This window comes from Lipophrys pholis (genome assembly GCF_963383615.2).
Source record: "Lipophrys pholis genome assembly, chromosome: 16".
NCBI classification, from domain to species: Eukaryota; Metazoa; Chordata; class Actinopteri; order Blenniiformes; family Blenniidae; genus Lipophrys; species Lipophrys pholis.
In genome coordinates, this window is record NC_137634.1 from 11,054,804 (window position 1) to 11,071,854 (window position 17,051).

General features: G+C 40.0%; 2 protein-coding genes across 2 annotated transcripts; both read left to right on the forward strand.

Moving 5' to 3' along the window:
* Positions 1-1,489: 1,489 nt before the first annotated feature.
* Positions 1,490-5,210, forward strand: casr (calcium-sensing receptor; the record flags this gene model as incomplete). Its single annotated transcript, XM_080482703.1, has 6 exons — positions 1,490-1,674; positions 1,768-2,074; positions 2,156-2,995; positions 3,084-3,314; positions 3,858-3,981; positions 4,075-5,210. 6 exons carry the CDS (start codon positions 1,490-1,492, stop codon positions 5,208-5,210), a joined length of 2,823 nt encoding a protein of 940 aa, XP_080338829.1.
* A 3,387-nt stretch (positions 5,211-8,597) lies between these two features.
* Positions 8,598-14,472, forward strand: b4galt4 (UDP-Gal:betaGlcNAc beta 1,4- galactosyltransferase, polypeptide 4). Its single transcript, XM_080482523.1, has 7 exons — positions 8,598-8,729; positions 9,527-10,022; positions 10,328-10,560; positions 11,403-11,590; positions 11,965-12,087; positions 12,184-12,288; positions 12,372-14,472. Exons 2-7 carry the CDS (start codon positions 9,761-9,763, stop codon positions 12,499-12,501), a joined length of 1,041 nt encoding a protein of 346 aa, XP_080338649.1. The 5' UTR covers positions 8,598-8,729; positions 9,527-9,760; the 3' UTR covers positions 12,502-14,472.
* The last annotated feature ends 2,579 nt before the right edge of the window (positions 14,473-17,051 follow it).

Consider the following 17,051-nt stretch of genomic DNA (forward strand, 5'->3'; position numbering starts at 1 on the left):
CCTATAATATGTACAAATCCAATGGAATTATTTTTTTTTTAAGATTTTACAAGTTTATATGCAGAAACATCCAGGTCCATACACAACTCAATGAAGAACAGTGACCACCCTCATGACCTGCCTTTTCTACATTACTTGTTAACTGAATGTAGTTCACTTTGCCTATAATTAAAAAGTGTGAGGATAATAACAAAAGAGGCCTTCCCAGCTCTTTCCCTGTTTCTTTAGGTTATGGTCACTTCAGTTGGGAGGAGTGAACTGTGAGTAGACTTCATTAGCTGAAGGAAATGGACAATCCCTCTCTCTGTTAATGATTCATCTGCAGAAAACGGTTCAGAGACCAGCCGCATTGCCTTGTGAATTCATTCAGCAATTCATTCAGGCTTTTAGAAAAAGTCCTTAAAAACAGCATATCACAGCAGACTAAAACTTTCAGCTATATTTAGAAAACACTCGGGACTTCAAGTGGTAAGTTTGATTTTGCTATATTCCACAGTCTAATGTCTTAATGAGATTAATTGGAAGTTTAAAAGGCATGTGATTGTTTTGTGTGTTATCGCTATTATTCTTTTGTGTTTGAGGTTTTTAGTGATTCAAAGCACCAGATAATTGTTGAAGCGTTTCTGTCTTGAATTTGCTTCACTTGAAGTCATTGATGCATTTATAATGTATTTGAAAATTTTTGTTCAAGAAAGTAGCATTATGCCAGTTAAAGTACCATTTTTGTCTTTTTCAACTGCATTTCATAAAAACGATAAAGAGGAAATTGGGAGCGGATAAAGAATAAGTTCAAGGCTATTTTTCTTCTCCTTGTAATGAGTCAGTCTGCTTTACTCCGATGTGGCAATCAGTGGCAGCTCTTAAGGGCATTAGTTACTTCATTATCAGAGCTCTGCTCCAGCATTTTTCCAGCAGTATTAGCCAAATACAGCAGGGCTGCTATGGCCTTTCTCCATGGTGACTTGGTTCGCTGGCCACAGCATGAAACCGAACATTTGCAGGAAGGTGGGTCATTAGAGGGTGACAACGCTCTCGGCTCATGTAAATCCTGTGTCTATTTTGGTTCAAATTAGTGTTTCCAGCCGCACAATGACCCTGTTAGTGAAGTGTGAAATATCAAAATATATCTTTTTTCGACAATTATTACTGACTAACTCATTTAAATGAATCCAAACTCTTAGAAAAAGAAATGGAGAAAAACTACCAGAGCAACTGTGCTAAAACAGAAAATTACGTTATTCATCCTTCTGACGTCCTTCTGCCTCTCCTACATAGGGAGTATGAACATATCGTTTCTTACTTTTAGCTAATGTTTGTACTGATATAATGTGTTTTCTTTCTTTTTCAACAGGTAGTTATTCTCAATAGCGCAAACATGAAAAACACAAAACATCCCAGCATTCAGATTGATGGAACAAGCAAATATTGAAGATTTCTTTGCCTTGGGAAGTGACCAAATATAATCCTACCCATCAGATATAGATGAAACATGAGACTGTTTCTGTATTATTTGACGCTGTTGGGGTCCAGTTATGTGATTTCAACTTATGGTCCCTACCAGAGAGCACAGATGACTGGAGATATTTTACTTGGGGGTCTTTTCCCTATGCACTTTGGTGTTGCATCCAAAGATCAAGACCTCGCAGCCCGACCAGAATCCACACAGTGTGTCAGGTACGATTTATGGCCAGTTTACGAGTTGGAGACAAGGTGGCTTACAAAAGTGAATGTGTTTGAGTCAAATGCATATTTTTGTGGATTTTCCAGGTTCAATTTCCGTGGTTTCCGTTGGCTCCAGGCCATGATATTTGCCATTGATGAGATTAACAACAGCAGCACACTCCTGCCCAACATCACGCTGGGCTACAGGATCTTTGACACATGCAACACTGTGTCGAAAGCCTTGGAAGCCACCCTCAGTTTTGTGGCCCAAAATAAGATAGAGTCCCTGAATTTAGATGAGTTTTGCAACTGCACTGATCACATCCCATCAACCATTGCTGTTGTAGGAGCTGCTGGATCTGCAGTCTCCACTGCAGTTGCAAACCTGCTGGGTCTTTTTTACATTCCCCAGGTAAGTCAGAACCACATCGCTACAGTAAGAATATTTAAAATTGACAGTCACTATAAACGTCAAAAATATTTCTTGTTTCAGATCAGCTATGCTTCTTCCAGTCGCCTACTGAGCAACAAGAATCAGTACAAATCCTTCATGAGAACCATTCCTACAGATGAGTACCAGGCCACAGCCATGGCAGACATCATTGAGCACTTTGAGTGGAACTGGGTCATTGCTATTGCCTCCGACGACGACTATGGGCGCCCGGGGGTAGAAAAGTTTGAGAAGGAGACTGAAGAACGAGACATCTGCATTCATCTAAATGAGCTCATTTCTCAGTACTTCGAGGATCATGAAATCAAAGCTCTAGCTGACAGGATCGAGAACTCCACAGCTAAAGTAATTGTTGTGTTTGCCAGCGGCCCTGACATTGAGCCTCTAATTAAAGAGATGGTCAGGAGGAACATCACAGATCGCATCTGGCTAGCCAGCGAAGCCTGGGCAAGCTCTTCTCTTCTTGCTAAACCAGAATATCTTGATGTTGTGGCAGGAACTATTGGCTTTGCTCTGAAAGCAGGGCGCATTCCCGGCTTTAGAGAGTTTTTACAGCAAGTACAACCAAAGAAAGACAGTCACAATGAATTTGTCAGAGAGTTTTGGGAAGAAACCTTTAACTGTTACTTGGAAGATAGCCCCAGACTCCAGGAAAGTGATAATGGCAGCACTAGTTTCAGGCCTTTGTGCACGGGTGAGGAGGACATCACAAATGTTGAGACTCCGTACCTGGACTACACACATCTTCGGATCTCCTATAATGTTTATGTTGCAGTCTATTCCATTGCACAGGCGCTGCAGGACATTCTCACCTGCACACCTGGACGTGGACTTTTTGCAAACAATTCATGTGCAGACATAAGGAAAATGGAAGCATGGCAGGTAACTGACAAGTCCTTTCAGATTCAGCGCAGCTGATTAATTCATGAATGTACCTGTGAATCATCTATGTACACCATTCTGCCGATAGGTCCTGAAACAGCTCAGACATTTGAACTATACCAACAGTATGGGTGAAAAGATCCACTTTGATGAGAACGCAGACATGGCAGCGAACTACATGATCATAAACTGGCAGAGGTCTAATGAGGATGGCTCCGTGGTGTTTGAGGAAGTCGGGTACTACAATATACATGCCAAGAGAGGAGCCAAACTCCTGCTTGACAAGACAAAGATTCTCTGGAATGGATTCAGTTCAGAGGTCTGTTGAGCTTGTTTCGATATTCCCAGAAATATATCTGGGTCCTTCTTATGTTTATAGCATGTGTGCATCTGTTTATTCTGTATGTAAAACCTTTGCATGTGAATGTGAATCTTAATATGCGGTTTCTTTTTGTTCAGTTTTTTTAGCTGCAGGGTTTACAAATGGGAGAGCTTTGTTTTTTTACTTGAAAAGATTACTTTGCATAGCTGAGTTATTATAGAACTGGCAGTAAAGATTCTAAAGTTGTGTCCTGTGTTGCTAATTCACCTCACAATATAATTTAATGCAGTTTTACTCATAACTTAAACATGCAGTATGATTATAGCTGCTGGACTTAGCTATTAAGAAATACTTTGGTGATCATTTTTACTATTATGAGTCCTTTTCACATTCAGTTCATTTCTCATATGGGTAATGTTTCCCTCTTCCTCTTTTGTAGTGACTGCCGTACAACAGATTCATGTGAAAACACTGTTGCATTTGTTGCTTTGTATTTGTGAGATTTCTCATGTAACATTCTGGTTGTTTCATTTCCTGTAGGTGCCCTTCTCGAATTGCAGTGAGGACTGTGAACCTGGCACAAGAAAGGGGATAATAGAGAGTATGCCCACCTGCTGTTTTGAATGCACTGAGTGTTCAGATGGAGAATACAGTAACCATAAAGGTATGGAGACTCAAATATTTACAGCCTCAACGTTCCCTCTGCTCGCATTCTTCTTGATGCATATTTCTAAAAAGAATAAATTGATTCTTACAGATGCCAGTGTGTGCAACAAGTGCCCGAATAACTCCTGGTCCAATGGGAACCACACATCCTGTTTCCTGAAAGAAATCGAGTTCCTCTCCTGGACAGAGCCGTTTGGGATTGGTTTGGCCATTTGTGCGGTGTTGGGTGTCGTCCTGACGGCCTTTGTGATGGGTGTCTTTGTCAAATTCCGCAACACCCCGATTGTGAAGGCCACAAACCGAGAGCTGTCCTACGTGCTCCTGTTCTCTCTCATCTGTTGCTTCTCCAGCTCCCTCATCTTTATTGGGGAGCCACAGGACTGGACATGCCGCTTGCGTCAGCCCGCCTTCGGGATCAGTTTTGTTCTCTGTATATCTTGCATCCTTGTGAAAACCAACAGAGTGCTTTTGGTGTTTGAGGCCAAGATTCCAACCAGTCTCCACCGTAAATGGTGGGGATTAAACCTGCAGTTTCTCTTGGTGTTTTTGTGCACATTTGTCCAAGTCATGATTTGTGTGGTGTGGCTTTACAATGCCCCTCCTTCCAGCTACAAGAATCATGACATTGATGAGATTATTTTTATCACATGCAACGAGGGCTCTGTAATGGCTCTTGGGTTTCTTATCGGTTACACGTGCCTCTTGGCAGCGATTTGCTTCTTCTTTGCATTCAAGTCTCGTAAACTTCCTGAAAACTTCACGGAGGCTAAATTCATAACTTTCAGCATGCTTATATTCTTCATTGTTTGGATCTCTTTTATACCTGCATACTTTAGCACTTATGGCAAATTTGTCTCAGCTGTCGAGGTCATTGCTATATTGGCATCCAGCTTCGGGATGCTGGCCTGTATCTTCTTCAACAAGATCTACATCATCCTCTTCAAACCTTCCAGGAACACCATCGAGGAGGTCCGATGCAGCACGGCAGCACACGCTTTCAGAGTGGCTGCCAAAGCCACACTGAAACATAGCACAGCTTCAAGAGGAAAGTCCGGCAGCATAGGTGGATCCTCGGCCTCCACTCCATCGTCATCAATCAGCCTCAAGACCAACAGCAACGACTGCGACACGACTTCAGGAAAACATAGGCCGAGGGTCAGCTTTGGCAGTGGAACAGTTACTCTGTCTTTGAGCTTTGAGGAGTCGAGGAGGAGTTCAATCATGTGATACTATACGTGTGTGTTGATAGTTGGTGTGTCAAACTTCAGCTTCCTCAATCCCAAATAATCTATTCATTTATCCATAGGATGTGTTTTGAACCGTGTTTGTATCGTAGTTACAAGTAGATCTTCATGCTGCCACTTACCTCTTTAAATTCTTGGAAAGAAGTTACCACTGACTTTTGTTATTGTCAGGATAAACATTAGATGCATGACTACAGACGGTGGTTAAACATTTTGTACAACTGAATAAAAATACTTTGTATGTTAAACTTTGTTGTTTGTTGGAAATGTACTGTCCCATATTGAAATTATTATGAAAAACTCTTCAGCACAAAGCAGAAAACGTGAACACATGAGGCACATTTAGACGACGATATTGTACAATAAGATTAGTCATAAAATTGCTATCAGGCAATTAATGTGCCCCTTTCTTGTTCTAGTTATTTTATTTTTGTCAGAAATGTTCTGCTCCTTCCAGAAAATAAACTAATTGTGTCGTCCGATCTAAATGGAAATGGCTACAAATCAGTTTCGTATAAATTAATATAACAAAGCATTAAAAATATCAAAATCCTCCTTATGAATACAACGAAATACTTGAAAAGCCATAAACACATTGGTGGTGGGTGCACAGGGTATTTCACTATGGATGTTTCGGAGAACTTTGACTGCCTTCAGCTTGCACATCACAAGTTCCTGACAACTGCAAACAGCCCAGGCCTTTCTCACATGCTAATGTCATTCTTTGCTGTTTTCGCATGGCTTACACTACACAGTGATGCACCTCCAGTATGTAGGAGGTAAAGGAAATAAGGAGAAGCAGCTATTTCAACGTCAACTGTGAAAATTCTCTGTAACAATCTCTTCCCCCTTTCAGATAATAGACCAACAGAATAGAGATTTAGCCTCACAGCATGAGGGGAATTCTGTGAAGAACATTACCATTTACTTTGTGCGCTTAAACTTTATACAACTTGTTTAATACAGCTTGGAGGAAGAGGTAACTGTTTAATTAAAATACAGAAGATAGTAAACCTCTTGTAATAGATCCAGTGCACACTAATCAAGGGACGTGGCTGCATCTTCAGTGGAAGGAAATAATGGGAAAAACTGTTTTCTCCTCAGTTGAAATTCACCACAGATCACATCGGAACTCTACAACAGTACTGAAGAGTGTCTGTGAATTGGTGAGGAGGAGTGTGCAGCATTGTTAATTTCAAATCATTCTAAATATGCTAGAAATAATTTGCATTATCTTGCAAAAGTGCACTCGATTAACAACAATAACTATTGTCAGCCTGTTGCAAACCAGACAAAGACATCAAAAATGTGCTCTTCAATACTCATTGTTGGAGCTTTTTTTCATAAATCTTGCATGGTTACCTCATCCATAAGTGTCGCAGTCATTAATGTGCCGTGTTGAGGAAGTGACACGCACAACTGCCTTCTCAGAATTAAGGTATTTCAGTTAAATGTTATTAAACTAAAGAATTACTTGGTATCTTATTGGGTTGACATGTGCCCTCCCCCCCTTATCTGGTTCTGATACCAGTTCTGTAATATATATGTCTCATAATGAATGACATAAAATAAAAATGTTTTGATGAGGATCAGCCAAATAAAGTCTAATCTAACAACTTCTACATGAAGTTGATCCCAGAGTTACTGTTAGTCACTACTGTATTATTGTGTTTGTTGTGTAGAGCATAACTGGTTCAAATGTTTCTCCTGAGTCGTCTGCACGTCTGGTCTGCAGCTCTCAGTTATTCAAACAAATGACACATCAAATATTTGATTCATAACTGTTCATTTAGGAGCTGGCTTCAGTGTATTGGGCATGTCTATGCTTGTGTCTTAAATGCCGATCATGTTTTCTGAGGAGTTAATCTAACAGAGAGGTCCCAGATTGTGTGACCATTAAAGCAAAGGTTGGTATATTTTTAGCTCAACAACGCCTCCTAGGAATGCAGCAAAGGCAGTATTCTCCAGGAGAAATGTGTAAGGTGGTTAGAACCATCCCTGTAATCTCCTGGAAAGGGGGAATATATTTGTTTTATTCTAAACCCGCAAGTAATGTAACAAGAATTTCTAAAATTGTCATTGAACAAAAGGAAAGTTAACAAGTTAATGAACCACAGAGCTTGATCCCTTCAGGGGCAAAATCTGAATGGCAGGAAAGAAATCTAGCCGTAATAGGGAGTTCAATATCCCACTGAAAGGTTGTTTGTTTCAAAGGAAGCTGTCAGCAGGTCAGGAGAAATGCCAAAGATAGTACAGAAAAGTAGGTGAAAGGGCATTTATTGGATGCAGGACCTCCCACATCTCTTAACAAGAAGTGACATGCTCGGATGCAGAATCGTGGCTGACATGATGCAGGCCGACGAGCAGCTGGACAACCACCTCCTCTGTGCAGGAAGAAACAACCTCGCAGACACAAATACAGCCCAGCAGCAGGATCAGCATGCAGCCTGTGTCTGATCTGCAGGGTGGAATTGGACAGATATTGCATGAAATAACCAGAGAGCTTTGCATGCTGGGAACATCTGGCACTGTCCAATCCAGAGAAGAATAGAGGAGGAAGCCTGTAACAGACTCTTGCAATTATAACAAAAAAATATATATTTTCTGATTGTTCTTGCAACAGCCCTTTTGTTATTGAACACATTGAAGTCAGACAGAACATCTGCAGCACACCAGGGTTTATTTTCCAGCTGTCTTTAAAATGATTTTTGCCTCAATCCTACCATTTGAAAAAGTTCTTATTTGTTAAGGACAAATATTATATCTAGGTGACATGATGAGCTACAGCCTACCATCAGCGATATAATCATTATAATATTAAAATACTATATTATAATCATTATTGCATCATTACTGTTTCCAACTTCTTTCTGTGTTGTGAAGAACTTGGGGGGTACAAAGTGTAGCAGAGAAGATTTTCACCTGTGTTTTATTGTAATATTGCACCAAAATTTTAATATAAAAAAAGCAATAAAAGGGAAAGCATGTTATATAGACAGTTTATTGTATTCTGTACCTGAATGCATCTTTGTAAACAACATCTCTTAAAGAATTTGTTCAGGTTATTGTAGAAAAAACAAACAAACAAAACAATAAAATACTTCATACATTTTTTTTAACGAAAGCAAAGAGAAATACGAAACTGTCATTACATATAAGTATTTTTTATGACTTTTGTGTGTGTGTGTGTGTGTGTGTGTGTGTGTGTGTGTGTGTGTGTGTGTGTGTGTGTGTGTGTGTGTGTGTGTGTGTGTGTGTGTGTTTACTTTGTTTTAACACTAACATTGAAATGACACGTGCCAGCCACTGATCTCTCGACGTCACGGACAGCGTCGCATGGTCGCGTCGCCGTTTACTTCCGCCTTCGTCAGCCAGCTCGCGAGTAGGCGAGTCCTGCTGCTTGAGTCATCTGAATACCGCTACGGTTAACGGAACTGAGGTGAACACACGCCTCCTGAAACACGGACTGTAAACAGAAGCCGAACCGCTCCACGATGTGAAGGTAGAACCAACACCGGATTCGGTTATGGAGTTTATTGTGAACGAAAGCTAGGCAACGTTAGCTTGTGGGTGAACATGACGGCAGCGTCAACGTACATTCGCTGCTGTGGTGAAGCTGCAAGAAAACGATAACAAAATCAGAGTTTTAGTATTAAACGTGTATTCCTGCTGCGAGCAACGTAGAATACGTGAAATTGACAACAACAGGGTAGCTGCATGAACCTGTAACTCTATTATCGGTGTGTTAGTGACTTGTCGCGTTGTATTTGGTGCTAATATTGTATCTGCCAACAAATAACACCACATTGACGAGATTCCCTGCTCTAACCTTTTATTCTGCTCATAATTTTCTGTACGGACTGAGTAAAAACTAAGTGCTTACCCTAGTGAACAGTGGTCCAGAAAGCAAGGTACACCCTGTACAGATAACACACCCTGTCACACCTACTAACAGTTTGTGTGGAGTATGTGAGGGGGAAAAAAGTCCTGGCTTGAAGTAATTGTGTGTACAACTGAAGAGAAGGAAGAGGCCCAACAACCTGGTGTCCAGTTACTAGATAGAATGATACCACTCACAAAGCCTGTGCAGTATTGTAAACGAGGACATTTGACTCCAAACAACCTTGACAGGAAAAACAAGAAACTTCTGTTATTCGATGTTCATGGCTCTTAAGTTGTTTTCTTATATAGCATCACAGTTGTAACATGTAATCAAGACACACAAATACATTTCCACAGTCTCGAGTGTTGCGTGATAAGATTGTGTTGCTTATTATTTTTCTCAAATTTTCTTTACAGCTGTTGGAGAGTTCAAACCTATTTGGTTTCAGGTCCGTAAAAATGGATTCTAAGGATTCGGCAAAGGAATTTCGCCACCAAGCACAGTTTTTTAATTGTCTTGCAACATGTTTTGTCGCCATGGGATGACTGTTCAGTGAATTTTTGGCCGTTGGTGTTTTTTGCTGATATGCCCAGCACAAAGGAAATATCTTGAACAATAAATAACAGCTTGTACTATAAAGTGGCACAGCCATGGGCTTCTGTTCACCGGCCTGCAAGACCCTGCGCAGAACAAAGTACTTTGTGCTGCTTATCCTCTCGCTATCGGTCCTCGCGTGGATAACAACCTTTTCAGGTGAAACTGTGAAATCAATCCTAGTTTCTTCTGCCACGACACAAACTCTTATCAAAGGAGATGGTCTGAGGGATAAACTCCGTTTATTGACCGAAGCGCCCGATGTCTTAAATACTCCATCACAAAAGGTCGACTGCCCCCAGGATTCACCTCTGCTACGTAAGTAGTACACACTGAAGGTCACATGTACTATTTACATACAAGTTTGCTTTAACTTGAATATTATTTGTTTGCTCATTGACGACAAAGGCATAAAATGTCAGAAGTCAATTAGTTTAAATACTTTGCTGCTCGCGTCCTTCAGTAAATAGAATGAAAGATGGCTAAGTTGTAAGAATGTGTCATCATCTATTTAACTGCACGTTATGTTATGATACTCTGCCCACTCGGTGCTCCTTTATCACAGAAGCAGAATTCTGTTGGATCCAGCTTTTTGGTCAAGATTGTAAATGACTCTTCCACAGAGGGGGCGGTGAAGCTGTCCTTTGAATCCTCTCTGACACTGAAAGATGTGGTGACTGACAATAAAGATGTGAGAGAGGGCGAGTACGAGCCCTCCGACTGCGCAGCGAGGCAGAGCGTGGCGATCCTCATCCCACATCGCAGCCGGGAACGACATCTCCTCTACCTCCTGCATCACTTACACCCGTTCCTGCAGAGGCAGCAACTACACTACGCCATTTATGTCATCCAGCAGGTATTTTATTTTTTTTTACATCAAACACAAGTATTTAAAAACACTTTAATGGTTGTGTTTTCTGAAATGTATTTGTCTTAATTTCCTTATTATATGAAAAATTTCAGTTGCTGTTAGTAAAATGTTTTCATGCTTGCCACTGGCATTCTATTTACTTTCTACATCACTCACAATTGTGTGCACTTAATGCCAATATACCTACAGTATCAGACGGTCAAGTAATTCAATGCAACAACACTTTATGCAAATTAAGATGAATACAGACATTGGGTTTAAAAAAAAAAAATAAATCAATTTAATCTATTTTGTAGCTAAAAAACGATTTTTATTGAGCAAATTCAAGTTTTTACCCCAAAAAGTTTTTCGCCATTTTTTTGAATTCCATTCTACCATTCCTTGTGGGTTTCCATAGTTGCTGTTGCACTTTTCCTTAAATTTGGGTTAAAACTTGAATTTGTTGAATGACGGAGCCTCGTTTACGTTTTATTTTGGGATTGTTTGCCCGGCCCTACTACAGAGTGAGAAGGGGACTGACCTACCAACTCTTGAATTAGAAAACGACCCACATGAGTGTCAAAGCTCAGACGTGTCCTTTAAAACTCTGTAATGATCTAGAAGTCAAATAAGTTTTGTCCTATGAAAGTCTTGATATAATTATCTCCACATTTACTGTATTGTTTGTCACACACCTAACATCATGTCTCTTAGATTCTTGTGGGGTTTTTTTTACACATTCGTCCATCTACTATTTGTACTGCTCGACAGGAGGTGTTGTAGCTGACTCGTGGTGACGGCAGGATACACACTGGAATGTTTGATTGTGTTGTTTTCTTTATTGACAGACTGGGGATGCAACTTTTAACCGTGCCAAGTTGCTGAATGTCGGCTATTTGGAGGCGTTGAAGGACTACGGTTGGGAGTGCTTCATATTCCACGATGTGGACCTCGTTCCTGAAAACGATCACAACTTGTACATCTGCGACAACCAGCCCAAACACTTGGTGGTTGGCCGGAATGCCACAGGATATAAGTAAGTACATGAGAAACCCTGTAATTCCTGGAAGTCCTGAGTGTCTGGTTAATCAACACAAGGCACTCCCCCCGAGGCCTCAGAGCGACTTGAAAGATCTAAAAGCAAACTGCACAATGAAAGTCTTTATCTGCTGTCTACACAAAGTGCCAACATTAAAAGAGCTCATAAAAGCATTAAAGAAAACAGTGCAATCCTTTAAAACCGTGCAATGTGTAAAACAGAGGGTATTGCAACATTTCGTAAAGACGTTTTATAAACAGAAGGACAACAGGAGTAATCAGAGCAGCATGAAGAGTGTGTAATCAACTTTGAAACAGAAGAAACCTATTAATGCATTTATTATTAATTTGTCTTCCTGGTTGCTCTGTCAGGTTGCGTTACAAAGGTTACTTTGGAGGAGTCACTGCTTTGACCAGAGAACAGTTTCTTCAAGTGAATGGGTTCTCCAACACGTACTGGGGCTGGGGCGGCGAAGATGATGACCTTCGTATCAGGTGAGACGGAGTCAAAGTACAATTAAAGATCCTTCGTTTTGTTTTACAGCTGTGGATGTTCCAAACATTTCTTTAATGTGACGCTGTCTCACTTAGAGTCGAGCTGCAGAAAATGAAGATTGTGCGGCCTCCTGCAGATATAGCTCGATATACCATGGTGTTCCACAAACGGGACAGTGGCAATGAAATAAACAAAGACAGGTGAGTCGAGGTGAAGGCTGGAAGAACGTTGAAATAACGAAGGCATTCTGATTTGTGGTGAAAATGCCTTGTTTTCTTTGCAGGATGAAGTTGTTGGGACGAACGCCGCAGGTCTGGAGGAAGGACGGGCTGAACAGCTGCTCCTATAAGACCCTGTCAGTCGACAGGCTTCCTCTTTATGTGAACGTCACCGTGGACATCGGTAAACCGTAGAGTTTACGTCTGAAACTGAAAAATCTTGCTGCGACCAAAAAGCCCCAGTCCCACTCTGTTCAGAAAAGGTACAAAATGTGTTGGGCAATTACATTTCAAGAACACCAAATGCATATTGGTTTGATTATTCTACGTCAAAAGTCAATACAGCTCTCGGCCCGACTACGTTTGGAGCTGGCTGACACGTTTCTTCATATCACGCCGCCGTCATCTTTTAGTATTGACATAAGCCTGCAGATATTTTCTTTTTTTCTCATGATTAATGATTCGCTCGGTTTGGCATTTACTCCTTCCTTGTTCCTTGTCAGACTTTCAGTAATGACCACTTATGCCTTATTTTCCTTGGTGACATGTACACACATCCATCCTAAGTTGTCTGCTTCTTTAAGTCAATATGTTAACGTCCTATCCGTTCATCTGTCAATTTGTCGTATTCGGGTGGTGCTTTGACACAAATATGATAACCTGCAGAGAATCTGATCGCCAATGAAGGGCAGAGTAACGTGCTGTAATACTGATGACAGACATGAGACGGTAACTAACATTTGGAAACCTTACGCATTGAACGCTCCCCCAATGTTGTCCTCACCCTGTTTCACGGTGAACCCGGGCTACATCTTTACCAGTTTGTCCTTCATTACTCAGTTTTGTGGTTTAAAAAGATGTGAAGTGACGATCCCACAGACAAACCCTGTGTGTGCAATACACGCCTAAGCAATAACTATGTATGTAGAGCTCATTGTACTTGTATTTATCACAGTATGTCATTTTGAAGATGGAGTTTATGGAAATGTTAAGAGACCAATTTTACAGCAGTTTTTACCTGTTAGAGTGAGATTTATGTTTGGATTCAGTTCAATTGGCTCATTAATGCCACTAATAACTTTACTGTTAAAAGGGATAATAAAGAATTTAATTTTGGATTTGGGCTTTAGTAGGTACTGAAAACCTGAATTATTACTGTCTTCAGTAATATGAACCTAAAACACTTTTCATTGTGTGGAACTTGAGAACCTTGACCCCTATGGATGTTATTGTTCTGAAAAGTATATTTCTGAGCCATAATAACAAGATAAGTCTCCTACTACTTTTGAAAGGCCTTACATGTAAGATTTATAAAGTGGGATCTATTGGAGCTGCATTATCACTTTAATTTTTTGTTTGTTTTGTTTTTTAATTGTTAAAGTTCTCTGAAGACCAATCGTAGTATGTCTTACTATAAGTGACAAAAAAATATGTTCTGGCATGTTTTGATTATTGCATGTCCTTACAAAATGTCACTGAAACACATATCCACTTTGCTACATAAGAGTTTATTATTTTCTAAATGTCACATAGCTGTTGCTGTGTTGCAAATACTAATTCCTTCGAGACTGAGCAATATGACTGACAACACTGACAAAAGTTTACCTTTCCTCACTCATTATATATTCCTGGCTGCCATACTAGAGTTGCACACTAGTTAGACGCTGCTGTGAGTCGGAGTGGCGTCCGTCGTTACGCTGTCAGTGAGCTGAACGACTCCATAAAGCTGCATTATGCTGTAGCCCACATATGAATATTCGGGTTTATTTGGTTGTTTTTTTTTCAATGGTGGCCTGACCGTGACACCGATGCATCTCCATTCCTTAATGAATGTTTTGTTTTTCTACTTTCGTGCTCAAAAAGCTTTTATATGTGAATATATTTAAGGAGGCAGGTGAGATTGCAACTTATCTGCACGATTTCATAAAATGATCAACTCCAACTAAATCGCCTGATCATATTGTAGCATCAAGAAATTGACTGACCTTTGTTAAGAGTTTGTACTTCGACATCTCTGTGAGTTATGGAACGGGTTTGTTTTGAATGGGTTTCTCTCTTCTCCCTTAGAGGAGGTCTGTCATGTTTGTTAGCGGGAACAGACTGATCGTGGCATTACTTTCTCTTGAGAACAAATGTGTAATAAATAAATTGTATTTTTTTCTTATCAACCATCTCGTTCTTTCACGCGAGTGATGTATCTGCACCTGGATATAATGTGAGGGGAAAAAACTAAACCCCAATGAAAATACTGTCTGACAATTGTAAAAGCAAAGAAAATATGTTTTAACTACATCCAGTGTTCATAGAGGATGAAGTCTATAAATATAACAACACATGCAGTAAATGGAACAATTTCATTAGTTGGACAGTGCATATATTTATATGGACTTCATCAAGGCCTACGTGTTAACAAAGAAATAGCTTGGGTGCAGGTACGTTTGTGATTCTTTTCAAATGAATTTAGACTTAATGAAATGGAAACTTGACTACAATTTCTACAGTTCTCTTCCAATGGCGTGAGACTTTACTGAACCACTGCAGTTTATAATTGTCACCACTGGGGGGCAGTGATAACACCCTCATGGAAAACGTGGAGGTACAGTAATATGTCTCCTGTCGTTTATAATGAAGTAAAAAGACAATGATTTCACAGGCAGGCGATTTGCGCAACAGGAGTAATGAATGAATTTACAACTGTAAACCTTTTTTAATATTTGTGGGTGATCACACTACATGAGCATTAACCACGGAAATGACACAGTACATGCACATAGATTTATCATCTGTCAAGAACAGAATAAGTTATTCTATAAAAAAGTTGATTAATTCTGAAGATTTAAGTTGTCATTTCCACTTTTAGAAGAGTTATGTAGGGTTAATTGGCTTCAAACACTGAGCATTACTTTCTTAGATCAGCTCCTCACATCAAGGCAGCCATTGTTTCTTTTGTTTTTTTAGCATAAAGGAGAATGGGACAACATTTTGCCACCTAAAACCGGAATGGGTCACTATCTGAGGGCAAATGATGTCCCTGTGTACAGCTGAACTTTGACTCTGTTTGTTTGGAATCACAAAGAAGCTGATCTGTGTCCGAATTCAAGGCTTTGTGTCATTCAGAGCTTGCAAAGTTATTGTATTGTTGGTTTACTAAACATATTACATTATTATACTGTAACTGTTTGTAAGGATAGGATTGAAGGATTTTACCTAAAGTCAATGTGCACCATTGCAGTAAAAGCCAGAAAAAAACCCCCAGTAAATTGAAATGGACCTTACTTATCCGGCTCATTTGACCACTCCAGCAGTTTTAATCACACTTCATATGCACTTAAACAACAATAATGATGGCTGCCCTGCGAGGCGCTCACACACCACTGAGGACACTTTAACATTTCTCTTTGCAAGTAGCTCTGCAAAATTTATAAACGAATGCATTTTTCCTCTGTGAATGATAGTATTACATTTTAATCAATGATGTCTGATTGCCATATCTGAATAGTGTTGACTTGGTCATTTAAAAAAACACGTCTGTGTCGGAATGAACAACATCAACGTTACAATATCTTCACCTCAGATCAGCAGTTTATTAATAATAGAAATGCTCTTTTTCTTCCTCATCGCATCGCTCCCATTCTGTTCTATGAGCTGAAGTTGAATTATGCTGCAGCCCTTTAAAGACATTGCATCACTCTGAGGACGCAGGCAACATTAGAAGTAACAACAAGAATAACTCTTCATTATTCACACACACAATGACATGTCTTCTTTGCACATGCATTTTCCTTTTTTTTTTTTTGCATTAACTGGTGCAAAGAAAGAGCGGGAGGTCTGAGGCTTTGTATGAACAGAATGATGTCATCTCCTCTTCCTATGGTGCAGAAAGAAAGCTTTGTCTCAACGAGGCTCGGCTCAGTCATCGAACACACATGTGACATTCACGGAGCACAAAAATATCAACTTCATGAATCTGAACACTGAGAGTTACTCTACAAATCTCGCCATTCAGATAGTTAAGAGGAATGCCAGAGTTGCTTACACGGTGTTCTTTTTATTGTTATGCCCCTAATTGTGAGAATCCACAAGTGGGATGTATTGAAATCATGCTTGATGTTTGAGTTTGTGGATTTAGTTTGTTCGGTTTCCTCTATTCGAGTCCAGTCTGGACTCTGCTCACCACTTTCAGATCAGAGGAGCCTATGTACTGTTTTTCGGCACCTTTCTTAAAAGTTACATGCGTGTGTGTTTTTCAGGGACATAATTGCACCAAGTCACAATGACATGACTCCTGTCTCTACAGACGCAAGGTTCCTCTGGTTCAGTGCTTTCTAAAGTCTGGAGGCGAGCTTCCCCTGGGGGGGTATCAACGAGGTTTGGGGTGCAGAGCAACAGAAAACATCTGGGGGTCGGACAGATGCCCTTGCTCAGCACGATTTTTTTCACCTCTAATTTTGGAGATGAAGTCATTATAAAAACAAAAATGGAAAAACTAATAACGATTTGATTAAACTGGCAATTTTTGGAACTGGATTTATGGTAAGTGTAATTCAGACACAATGAAATGATAAAATAAGCTCTCATCCAAAACCATGATTATTTATAATACTATTACTGAGAATATTAAGAAGTATAAGAATACCGTAATTTTGTTAGTTGGGCGAATCTTAAAGGCGAGTAGTAGTTACTGCTGATGTTCCTAAGAGGCATGTAAACCAAAGTAAGTGTGTATGTTAGAACTTAGGCTTCCT